This window comes from Poecilia reticulata, chromosome 8 (genome assembly GCF_904066995.2).
Source record: "Poecilia reticulata chromosome 8, P_reticulata-male-v2, whole genome shotgun sequence".
NCBI lineage: Eukaryota > Metazoa > Chordata > Actinopteri > Cyprinodontiformes > Poeciliidae > Poecilia > Poecilia reticulata.
In genome coordinates, this window is record NC_088837.1 from 23,959,305 (window position 1) to 23,972,120 (window position 12,816).

The 12,816-nt window shown below is 40.5% G+C and overlaps 1 protein-coding gene across 1 annotated transcript; it reads right to left on the bottom strand.

Annotated features, from left to right (window-relative positions):
- Nucleotides 1-4,019: 4,019 nt before the first annotated feature.
- On the bottom strand, nt 4,020-12,362 carry kcna7 (potassium voltage-gated channel, shaker-related subfamily, member 7). Its single transcript, XM_008416432.3, has 3 exons — nt 12,121-12,362; nt 10,258-10,981; nt 4,020-5,722 (listed from the first exon to the last, which is right to left on the bottom strand). Exons 2-3 carry the CDS (start codon nt 10,942-10,944, stop codon nt 4,811-4,813), a joined length of 1,599 nt encoding a protein of 532 aa, XP_008414654.2. The 5' UTR covers nt 10,945-10,981; nt 12,121-12,362; the 3' UTR covers nt 4,020-4,810.
- Between the last annotated feature and the right edge of the window lie 454 nt (nt 12,363-12,816).

Consider the following 12,816-nt stretch of genomic DNA (forward strand, 5'->3'; position numbering starts at 1 on the left):
GCATGATAAACTAGACCAAAAATTCTTGGTAGTATTTTGTGTTTTTGCAGTGTATTTTTTGTGTTCTGCAGTGAAAGTTTCACAACTTTAATCTTCACTTAAATCTTCTTGATCACGTGGTATAAATGAGTAATATCGTGTAAAGATGGCAGATTATTTTAAAACGTGAGGTCATAAATCAAAGCCAGTGGACGAAGGAAGCGCCTGTTTTATGACTCAGTCTGACCTCTAGAGGTTGAATCCTTCCTCACACGAACCTGACTCATAAAATCCTGAGATTTCCCAACGCAAAGAACCGGAAAACAATCAGGAGCAGAATCATCCGTCATCCATTGTGTGTCCGCCTCGGCATTTAAGCCTCGTCATGCTTTAGAAAATAAAAGAAAAAGCTTTTTTTTATTATTATTTTCATCATCATCATCATCACATTCTCCGGGAGTCGCTGCACAGCGAGTCATGTGGAAGGAATGCAGAAATAAAACATGATCTTTACTAAAGAAAGACGTGCATGTATACATGGGAGCATCTGCAGACAGCATGGCGTCAACACAGCCTGGTAAGTCACACATATTCATTTAAAGACCTACAGAGAGTTTTTGTGGAGTATTTATTCTGACTGAATGATATAAAGAGAATAATACTGCAAACATTCTTGTTCTACGATTTGGCGCAAATATCTTAACACACTTGAAATAAGATAAAACTAACTTATAAGTAAGTTTTCAGCAAGAATTAAAGAAATAAATAATTCATTAAGATTAAGATTGATTTTTAAAAAGTACCAGCAGATTATTTCACTGATAAAATTTTTCCTTTGTTAAAAGAAAAAGTAATTTTTGGACAATTCATTTTTACTTTTTACGTTTGCTGCGGCGGCAGCGTGTCGGTTGGTCTGTTACCCAGAAAGCAGTTGGGCACAAGATCGCAACACCAACACCGTGAGTGAAACAATCACTGGGAAAACTACTATATAAAGTATTCTGGGACCACGCTTTGATTATTACACATCTACATTTGTAGAATACTCATTTAACAACCGAAGTTATGACATCTTCATAGGAAATGTAACATCGATGTGCGCATGTGCATTAACACAAAGTTTGCCTTTATGAGCAGAGTCTGCTTTAAATGTAGATTCAAACTAAACCCTTTTTAATTTCGCCTTGCAGGAGGTTTGTAAGAACGAGCCAGTTGGACTGGAGAGAGGATAGAGAAACTTATCCTTCCTGTCTTTTACCTCTCTCTCTGTCTCTCTCTCTCTGTCTCTCTCTCTCTCTCTCTCCACTACTAGCGTTAAAGCCGTCGATTTCCTAGACACCACCACCTTTAAAGGACCAAATTTTAACACTACACACAAATTGGACATCAAAGTTTTCTTCAAAGAAACAGACACACATGCCCTCTTGTTTAAAACAAGCTACCACCCGAGGCACACTTATGCCGGGCTAGTCAAATCACAACTCCTCAGATTTCATAGGATATGCACCCAGAAAACAGACTTTGAGGAGGCAACTAAGATTCTGTTTTCTGCTCTTACTAAGAGAGGATATTCCAGGACCTTCCTCAGGGCATGTAGGAAGAACTTCTTGGAGTCCAGGCCCCCCGATCCGTCTCCGGTTATTCCTCTGATCACAACCTTCACCAAGTCAGCAGGTCAATTTGTATACAATATTAAACAGAATTTTACCAAATTCCAATCGGAAACCTCTTTACTCCAAAATTACAAGATAATTGCGGCCTACAAAAGAAACAAAAATTTGAGAGACTTCCTGGTTAGAGCCGAAGTGAAGCCGCTGGAGAAACCGAAGGTCAAAGGTCAGAGTGAATTTTTCAGGCAGTTGAATTGGGTACAAAACAAATACAAATACTGTATTTGACAGTATTTGACAGTTCAAATACTGTCAAATACAGTATTTGAACTGTATTGACAGTTCAAATACTGTATTTACTGTCAAATACTGTCAATACAGTTCAAATACTGTATTGACATACAGTATTTGAACGTAGGCCCTTTTACTTTTTACGCCTTTCCGCAGGAGGCGTAAGGTAGGAAACTGGCGCTCTGCAGGGAGGAGGAGGAGGAGGAGGAGCTGCTGCCCCTGCTGCGGTGGAGCTGAACGTCCTGGAGGGCAGATCTGTATGAGACCAATCAGAGGCAGGCGATTGGCTCAGCTGATCACGTCATCCTCGGGTGGCAAAGTCACACGTCACAGATTGTCGTCAATAACAGGTGTTCTGACTATCTGTCAGATGTGCGCATGCGCAACACCTTACGGTAATGCGCACGCGCACATCAATGTCACGTCATATACAGCTTACTCAGCAGATTTCTTATAAATCCGTCATACCTGTAGAAGTTTCATTCTGTGTGTTTATTTCTCAGAAGTTTACGATAAATTTGATCTAATTGAGCTGCTGTGTTAATCAAGCATATTAACATAAATGACTTTTGCTGTTTCCAATATCGTTACCAAACTCTAAATAAGACTTTAGTCCCGTTTAGCGTCACCATGACTACAAATACTGTTTGACTACAGATTTGGTCTCCCACGGGATATTTTGTCCCAATAGCTAATCTACCTTTTTAATATTTGAATACTTCTTGAGAAAACTGTACGGAATATGTCCTAAAATAATCACATGAATAACCTGGATGCTGACTGAAGCTGTGTTAAACAAGATGGTGACTGGATCTGCCAAGACGCTGAAACTGAAATGTTGTATTTAAAACACAAAATAAAGGGAAAAAATTCAATTAAATATTAGATTATTGAAGTGGTTAAACAATGTGGGGAGTTGTTTTTAAAGTCATGATGAAATATTTAGTCTACCAACTAAATATTTACTTTAAAAACTAAGCATTTAGTTCATAAAGTAAATATTTAGCTCAACTATATATTTAGTTAAGACCAAAATATTTAGCTTACTCATGAAATATTTTGTTTATAAATATTTAGACCCAAACTATATATTTAGTTAAGCTAAATACTTTGAATATTTAACTCCAAGCTAAATATTTAGTTTGTAAAGTAAATATTTAGTTCATAAACTAAATATTTAGTAAAGCTAAATAATTAATTTTGATATTTAGCTCCAAGCTAAATATTTAGCAAACATGCTAAACATTTATTTTGATGCTCAGTATGCAGCTCTAGGCATAGTGGAGAATCTGTGATGCTGTGGGCCTTAATGTTCTCCAGATCCTTGTTGAAGTTCATGTCATCATGAACTCTATGAAACCGGCAAGAAAACTGAAAAACTGTTTGCAATAAGATCTTTAAGAGGCACAACCAAATCCAGAAACGGTTTACCAGACACAAAATCAACCTTCTTTATGAGCCGATTTAAAAAGATTGTGTAAAGATCTTTTTCTCTAATCTTATGAAATGTTGTAGAGAACAACAGTTCTAGAGGTAAAGGAGGTGCTGAAGAAACATCAACAGGTTTTCCTTCAAATGTACTCCATTTAAATGTTGGATTTTTCAGTGTTTCATTTTGCCTCTGCCTGTCATGATGTCAGTTCTTTTGGGTTTATTTCTGTATTCTCATTCTATGTTTAGGGGTTTATTCTGTGTTTCTGTGTTTATTCTGGTCATTTACCCTCTGTTGATTGATAATCTCGTTCACCTGTTCCCCTGGTAATTTAAGTCGGCGTGCACCATTGTGTGGCGCTGGATCGTCGTCAGAACCGTCAGAATGTCGCCGTCAGAATGCGGTCGTCGGATTGTTGTCTGACCATTGCGCTGTTTAGTTTCTGTATTCAAAGGAGTAGAAAGAAGGTACCTCCGAGTTTAGTTTAGTTTTTGAGGAAGACTCCGCAAGTTGTACTCTTGTATCTGACCTCAGTCATCTGTGTACGATGAAGAATAAACGCAGATCTACTCACCGTCGGCTCCCTGAGCGTTCGTTCCCAGCGCCTCCAACCCTCCCCATGACACTGCCATGAAAATCTGATTTATTTGAACATTTTTAGAGGAGGAGAACGCTGTGATAGCTTTGCAGTAAGTGGAGAAACAACAAACAGGAAACAAAACAAAGTTTACTTCTAGACTTTGCAAAATATAATCACACAAAACCCTGAGCAACAAGAATCAAGGTAACCTGCTGAATTTGTGTCCATATTCATCTTGTCGTACCAGCAGGTGACGTTTCCTTGAATAGGTTAGGAAAAACATGTTCATCATATCTTTTGCATAAAATCATTCTATGAAATTCAGATTTTAGTCTGATTGTTTTCAGCTTCTTTAAGAACGAGCTCCCTCCCCCGACTTGTCACTTTAAATCCAATCCAGGTTTACATTCGCACATGGAAATGGCTGCAAACAGATGAGCAATTAATTATACAACCGTGCATCTTTGAAAAGCAGAAGTGGAGGCTCCTGCACAACCAACAAGAACACAACAACAAAACATTCATCTTTACTAGCAGCCATTGTACAGCAGTAAAACCAGCTGACCAAACATGCAGGAGCTCAGCTTGGGTTGCTAGGTAATGGGTGGAATTCCGCTGGGGTTGCTAGGTAATGGGTGGAATTCCGCTGGGGTTGCTAGGTAACGGCAGCGAAGCCCTGCCCTACTGCTAGGGCAGTAATTGATGATTTGTGACATAATAATACGCAGTAGATTTTTGAAACAGTTCATTTTGTAGACACCAAAAAACAGGAACTTATTGCCAAAATAATGGTTGAGTGTTTTTTTTTTTTTTTGGGTGGGGGGGTTTGTTAAGCATTTGGGTTGTTCTTAGTAGCAGCAGAGACCCAAAAGAAAGTACAAAAACGTGCAAAAAGTGTCAGAGTGTAAATAGTTTTCATCACACTTGGGTAACCTGAAGTTCTTTGAGAGGTAATTTCATCCCTTGCTGATCTCTTCCTCCCTGTTCTGCAGTAAGGTTCCAATTGAGCGCCGGATATATCGCCCTGCTCTGTTCATGCAGAAGTACGTGATCCCCCATGAACTCAGGATCCTGATCCGTCCCGTTGTCTTCGTCATTCTCTTCGTCGTCTTCCCAGAGCGATGTGGAGACGTGGTGGTACTCCCTGCTGTCCCCGCATTCCATCCCTCGGTGGTAGAAGTAGCTGAAGTTTGAAACGATGACGGGAACCGGCAAGGAGATGGTGAGCACACCCGCAATGGCGCACATGGACCCAACCAGCTTTCCCCCAACCGTCATCGGAACCATGTCCCCGTAGCCCACCGTGGTCATGGTCACCACAGCCCACCAAAACGACTCGGGTATGCTGGTAAACATTGTGTCGGGACTGTCCACCTCGGCAAAGTAGACAGCGCTGGAAAACAGAATGACGCCGATGAAGAGGAAGAAGATCAGGAGCGCGAGCTCTCGCAGACTGGCCTTCAGCGTCTGACCGAGGATCTGCAGGCCTTTGGAGTGACGGGAAAGCTTGAAGATCCGGAAAACTCTCACCAGCCTGATGATCCTGATGAGCGCCAAGGAGACGGACGGCGGTGTGTCTTTGTCCTTGGCCATCTCTGTGCCCACTGTGACGAAAAAGGGCAAAATGGCCAAGAAGTCGATGATGTTCATGATGTCCTTGAAGAAGCTGATCTTGTTCGGGGCACTGATGAAGCGCATGATGAGTTCAAAGGAGAACCAGCAGATGCAGATGGTCTCGACTATGAAGAACGGGTCCTGGAATGGGGAGAACTTTGGCGGGACCAGGATGGTTGCGTTGGGGATGGTCGGGTGAGGCGTGGTTGTGTATTGCTGAAAGATAAATGGATAAGTAATGGTCACAACCGAATAAAATACAGATTTTCTTACTTTTGTAAGTTCCTTCAGGAGTTTGTGATTGTTTTTGTGTCAAAATATATGATTTTGTGGTGCTACTTTAGAAAATTTTTCAAGGAACGCGGTCTCAGTCATCTGGGAGCCAACCAGTTGATCTTTGCCACATCTTTGCCCTTGTTCACAACCAGAAGAGGGTAGAGTACCCAAAAATTATGCTCGAGTAAAAGTATCACTACTTCAACATATTTTTACTCAAGCAATAAGGAAAAAATTAGTCATCCAAGAAATTACTCAAGAGCAAAAAAGTATTTGGTAAAAAAGGTACTATATATGTATGTTATCAACATATCAGTTGTTTAAAAAATTTTAAATTCTATCATTAGACTGATAAGAATATAAAGTCATGTGGAAATTTAGTCATTTTAAGGGCCAACATGAACACACTTCTCTTTTCCAGCACCACTTACTGGAAAAGTAAAACCAAACAACTGAAGGTGCTGGAACTCTGCTGGGGTTGCTAGGTAACGGGCGGAATTCCGCTGAGGTTGCTAGGTAACGACGCAGTGGCCAAAGGTTGGTAGAGTAACCAATAACGATCTTCAAGTAAGAGTAGCTCTTCCTCAACATGTTTTTACTGAAGTAAACTTCAGTAAAAGTAAAACGTAGCCTTCCAAGAAGTTACTCAAGCAAGAGTACAGATGAATTGTTCAATCATTTAATATTTAAAAAATACACAATCAGACAGACCAAAATATGAAGTTAAGTGGAAATTTTGGTATGTTATTTAAAAAAAAATTAAAAAAATGAAAATAATTGATATAAGTAACGAAAGTACAAAATTATGACAGAGAATTAGGGCCATGCTATGAAAAAAATTAAGTTATGAGAATAAAGAAATAAAATGATGAGAATAAGTCATAATATTACCACAATGAAGACATAATTTTAGAGAATACATTTGTAATATGACTTTATTTTCTATGGGCTGCACAGTGGCGCAGTTGGTAGAGCTGTTGCCTTGCAGCAAGAAGGTTCTGGGTTCAATTCCCAGCTTGGGGTCTTTCTGCATGGAGTTTGCATGTTCTCCCTGTGCATGGTGGGTTTTCTCCAGGTACTCCGGTTTCCTCCCACTGTCCAAAAACATGACTGTCAGGTTAATTGGCCTCTCCAAATTGCCCCTAGGTGTGAGTGTGTGTGTGCATGGTTGTGTGTCTCTGTGTTGCCCTGCGACAGACTGGCGACCTGTCCAGGGTGACCCCACCTCTCGCCCGAGACGTTGGCTGGAGAGGAACCAGCAACCCTCCCAACCCCACTGAGGGAAAAAGGGTGCAAGAAAATGGATGGATGGATGGATGGATGGACTTTATTTTCTTAATATATGTTTTTACTCCATACAAAATAACAAACCCAGGCAAAGAAAAAAAACAATTTTCCATATCAGTTTCTTTTAGAGTTATTTCAAGGAAACAACAAAAAAAAAAAAACGTGTGAAGGGGCAGCAGAAGAAAACTTTCTGAAATAAGATTATAAGACCCTCAGCTGTTGTAAATCAATTATCTGTTTTGGTCTGAAGAGTTTTGAAAATATTTTGATGACTCAATAAATCGAGGGTCAGTAAAAGAGCCTGGATTAAAAGTTTAAAAGTCTGGACCTTCGGCGTGACGAAGGTTATCTGAGCAGATCTGGAGACGGTGATTACAGCAGAGAAAACCTTTTCAAGATATCCGTGATGAGTACATGATGAGCTCTGTGATACGGTGATAACCTTTTCTCTCCTCTCCTTTTTCACTCTCCCACCAACTTTTATAGAAATCACTTTCTCCATTTCTGAACACACAGATAAATCTTAAGTTCATGTGACTCTGGCTTGAATTACGGACATCTGGCGCTTCATTTAACTCAGATGTTTGTTTTTATCTGGGTGGAAAATGCCCGCCTGACATAACTTGGCTTTAGAGCCTTTGAACAAGTTAGGTAAAGTTACAGTAAGCGTTTGAAGGCTCTGCGCTGAAATGCGCCCGGATGATACAACCTCAATGCTGCGGCTTTGTGTTTTTCAAGGTTTGTCGCTTCATCTGGATCAATGTTTTCATAATTCAGCTCGGATTAATCAAATAATAGAGATGAACGATATTCCAAAATCAACACGCAGCTGAGCAAATATCTCCAGCTCGTCTTTCAGCTCTTAATGAACTCCGTAACCTCTGAAAGAAGGATTTATTACAGGACCAAAGTATTAGGTTAAATTAGTTTCAGCTGGAAAATTAAACTTCTCTTTAATGTTTCTCGCTACCCGTCACGTTTTTGTTGTTTTGTAAGAATATCTGTAGTTTTTTTTGGTAAATAAATGTAACTAATCTGAGTTTGATTGCATTGTACTTCCACTTTTAGATGCAGCTTTAATGCTGGTTCATGCATAACTCTGATCCTTCATGTCAACTGGAAAGAAACACAATGAATTTATCAACATCTAAGAAAACGTATAATGTTAGTGAGATTTTACATCCAGAAAGCGACTGATTAAGTTTGGATTTTCTCCAAAACGTCTCTGCTTTTCTGCAACAATGGATTTATGACTGATGATGCCAGCACCATGAAGTAATGTTGACTTTTTTATTTGATTTCCATTTTTTAAAAAAGTATTTTGTCAAGTTTCTAATGCAAATATCTTGGTACACAAAAGTGACTTACAAGTAATTTTCCAGCGAGATATAGGAGCCTGTTCTAAGTCAATAATTCCTTAATATTGATTTTTAAACGTACTAGTGTCACTGTAAAAAAAAATTCCTTTTTTTTCTCCCCCAAGAACATTTTTGAGTTTCTTTGTAGAAAATTTCTGAACTTAATCTAAAAATTTCAGAGTTTGTTGTGTGGAAATTTACTCCTTTTTTCTATCTAATATAATACGTCATCATACAAGTGAAATAATCTGCCAATTCCTTATTATTTTCACAAATAATAAGGAATTATTGACCTCAAACAAGATCTCACATCTTGCTCATACGTTATTTTTAAGCTTAGGTTTTGTCTTATTTCAAGTGTTTCAGATATTTTCACCAGAAAATAGACCAAAAATGTTTTTGCATTTTATGTCTGAATGCTTCATAAGTCAGAGTCGAGTAGTTTGTAAACAAGAACCGCCAGGAACTGGACAGAAGACGAGTACAAAACCTCCTAAAAAAAGACCAGAAGGCGCTGAAGACTTTCTGTACGGTGCTGCGTCGTTTCTAATTTCATCCCGCGGCGAAAAGCTGATCTGTCTCCGTCTTTTCCAAGCCGTTTTCAGAGCCGGTGAGTCACCGCGTTTATTAATACGGTCATCGGTTTATATGTCGCTGCTCTGTAACGGCCGTCCAGGCTAAGTTTAGCCGTCTGGGTCTCATGGCGCGGTAACCTTAGACCGGCTCTCGCATTCACGCTCACTTCAGGCTGGGTCTGAAGTGACCCGATTCCGATTTTCTTTTTGTTTTTTTTGCCCGGGCCCTTTCACACTGCCAGTAAATGCGACCTGTATGCGTTCTGCAGTGTTGAACGGGCAAACGACCGGAAATGACTCCAGCATGTGCCTGTCGGTGAAAACAAGCTAAACGTAGCTTTCCTACTTTAACTACACCGACAGGATGATGACGTCTTCACTCCTCTGAGCGGATCGGGTTCACTGACGTCACTTTCTCTTCATGTTTAACATTTAGTTTTAAATAAAAAGGATGACACTTGTCTGCAACTTAAAGCTGCAGTATGTAAAGAATGTATTTGTTTATACATATCTGTTAAATCTGTTACCATATGGTGACAGGTAATTAGTGAAAGCTTAGCTCACTAAGCTACTATTGGTCTGAATAGATAACCAATCAGATCCAGGAGGAGGGTCTTAGTGCTGTCGGTCATCCTCATGTACACTGCTTGGTATGCTAACGATGGGAAAACAGCGTACCATTACAGTAACCATTTATTTGTCATTGGTGAAAATGCTAACTGGCGTTAGCATTCATAACAAGTTATGCTAGCTGCAGTGTAGCAGAGAGCAAGAGGGAGGATGAGCAGCGTCACGCAAGATGGTGATGGGCAGCGCTAAGACCTCCTGTCTCCTGGCTCTTACTGGTTATTTGTAGTTAGCACTGAGAGCGCTGGGTGGAAGTGGAAGAACTTGATTTTTACACAATTAATCTAATAATATACTTTCACAACATAGTAACAATTTACACATATGTGTAAAAAAAATCATTTTTTTTTAAATTAATTTTTGTTATAAAATCAAAAATGTTCTAGTTGTTTTCTTTAGTGGTTCTTGGTGCAGCGCCCCTACAGGCAAGTAGGGGAAAAGGTTTTTGGTTAGCTTGACTCAGTGCAGTGTGAAAGAGAACCGAACTGCAAATGTGACAAAAATATTGCGATTTTGGTGACTTTAATGGACTATCAGGTGTGAAAACACTCTCAGCTAAAATCTGCCCCCAGTCCCGGGGCATTGGGGGCTTAACCTTTGACCCTTCATGCCAACAGGTCCTCCTCACCTCCCGCCGCTCCTTCTCGTGTCTGAACTCAGGCAGAGTCTCCAGGCAGAAGATGAGGATGGAGAGGACGATGACCATGACGCTGATGATGGCGATGATCCTCGCTCCACCCGACGACTCGGGATACTCAAACAACATCCAGATTTTCTGCTGCCACTCTTTGGGCGGCAGGGGGCTCTCCTCCTCCTTGGCGAAGCCCTCGTCCTCCTTGAAGCGGTCGATGATGTCCTCGCCGAGTTCGTAAAAGTGCAGCTCATCCAGGAACATGTCCAGCGGGATGTTGGCGGGCCGCCGCAGCCTGCCGCCCGACTGGTAGAAGTAGAGGACGGCGTCGAAGCAGACGCGGTTCCTGTCCAGGAACAGCTCGTTGCGCAGCGGGTCGTAGTAGCGTAGCCGGCGCCGCGGGTCGCCCAGCAGGGAGTCGGGGAACTGAGCGAGGGTGCGCAGCTGGGTTTCGTAACGCATCCCGGAGACGTTGATGGCCAGGCGTTCAGTCAAGTCCCAGCCGCTCTTACAGGGGCGGCGGCTCGCCCTCCTGACCTCGCCATGCACCTCCTTCTCACTGCTCTCCTTCTCCAGCTTGTTGTACTTGTCTTTGCTCACCTTTTGTTCGTCGCTGAGCTCATCGGCTTTTTGTTTCTCCTCTGTCTGCCCCTCGTCTCCGGCTCGCTTGTCTTGATTGTCCATTTCTCGACGTTGGGTGTTTCTTTGGGTTGCGTCTCCTCTGAAAATCAAACAATCGAGACTGAACCGCAAGACACAGATGAATTAAAAAGTCACGTGTCGATGCAGACAAATCTTTATAATGCAAAAATTTACATTTTGCACATTTTTCCACTTCCGTTTGAGTCTAAAAAACACCTAACTGAGTTTTGACACTTTAATTTATTAAGTTTTATTTCAGTTTCAAAAACCTCCCGATTATTATGTCACATTCCACTGGGACTGTGGTTACCTAGCAACCATTGCCAAGCCCAGCCCCGTTACCTAGCAACCATTGCCAAGCCCGGCCCCGTTACCTAGCAACCACTGCCAAGCCCGGCCCCGTTACCTAGCAACCACTGCCAAGCCCAGCCCCGTTACCTAGCAACCACTGCCAAGCCCGGCCCCGTTACCTAGCAACCACTGCCAAGCCCGGCCCCGTTACCTAGCAACCACTGTTAAGCCGAGCCCCGCTATCTAAAAACTTTGGTTTCATAACTAATAATTTAGTTATAGATTGTTCTGACAATTAATCAATTATTAACATAAAAATTGCTGCTTTCTGCAGATTTTTCATTATTATCATTCATTATTGTTATGCAATATTAGAAATATGTTAAAAGACGCAATAAATACTTCAATCCCTTCTTTAAATAAGGAAATAAACATTTTATTGCCTAAAATGAGAGAACAGCATTCTTCTATGAGCGCTTCATTATTTGCATCTAGAGCTAAAAACAAAAACTCAGATCTTTCTGCTTCACTTAACGCAGTGCAGGAATAATCTGCTGATTATTTTCCTGGATTAACTGATTAATAATTAATAATTTCTTAATGAGAGATTTTATTTACAGAATTTGAACCAGGTGACGCTAAGTGGATTCCACTTTAGTTATGTGTTTAACATATTTACAGAAAAAAGTTTTTATCATCTCAAATTGTAAAAGTCTATATTTTTGTAATTTTTGATTTTTTTTTTTTGCTTAATTACTCTCTGAATGTGTTGTTTTTTTAGTCTGTATACTTCACTTAATGATTAATCAATTACTAATTTACTTGCCGGTTATTTTATCAATCGATTAATCACGATTAACCGTTACAGCTCTAGTTTGCTATGCATAGTTTTATGAGTCTCCATCAGCCTTTTCTCCTCCTCCTTACCTGGCTTCAGGAGCTCCAGCTACTCACTCCTCCACATATTCCTCCTGCTCTGCCTCCGTCTCCCTTCCGACTCTTCGCCGATCTCCACATCAGGATGTTCAGGAAATCCCTCACCGTGTTTTTGTGTGCAGTGAGGAGGAGGCAGCGGCGGCGGTGTGGCTCCTTCAGGGGCCGCTGTGGTGTTAATCTGCAGCGCTCACTTGGAGTTAGGCTTGTTTGTGGGTCCTCTCTGTTACGCGCCGCCCCAGGGAATGCTGCAGGGTTGAAATTTAATCTTTGACCCTGATCCAAGAGAGCCGCTAAGCCCCCGCACTCCCAATCCTCACCTTTGCTGTCTGAAAATGTCAGAGAGTTAAATCTACTAACATACTGTACATGGTGAGTGCATGAATAGTGTACATGTCTGCATGATGATAATGTTTGACTATCGTTGATATTTCCTACTGATAATGTATATTTTTTTTTTTGAAAAAACTTTTTAGTGTTCTGTATAACATTATTTTTAGATTTATTTAAGTTTTTTTTAATTTCCTGCCAATTATTAATATTATTAAAACATAGATGTTGTAGATTGAATGAATTAAAAACAATGTATTTGTTTCACTTCCTACTGAATCTTTAAAACATACATAACCTAACGTTCTATCTGAGACTATTTTAAGATTTATCAATTAAAAATGTATTTAAATTGTTTAA

Coding starts and splice junctions, on each gene's coding strand:
- kcna7 (XM_008416432.3), bottom strand. CDS start 10,944: ATGGACAATCAAGACAAGCGAGCCGGAGACGAGGGGCAGACAGAGGAG. Junction 5,723..10,257: donor ACGAGAAGGAGCGGCGGGAG/GTGAGGAGGACC, acceptor TTTATCTTTCAG/CAATACACAACCACGCCTCA.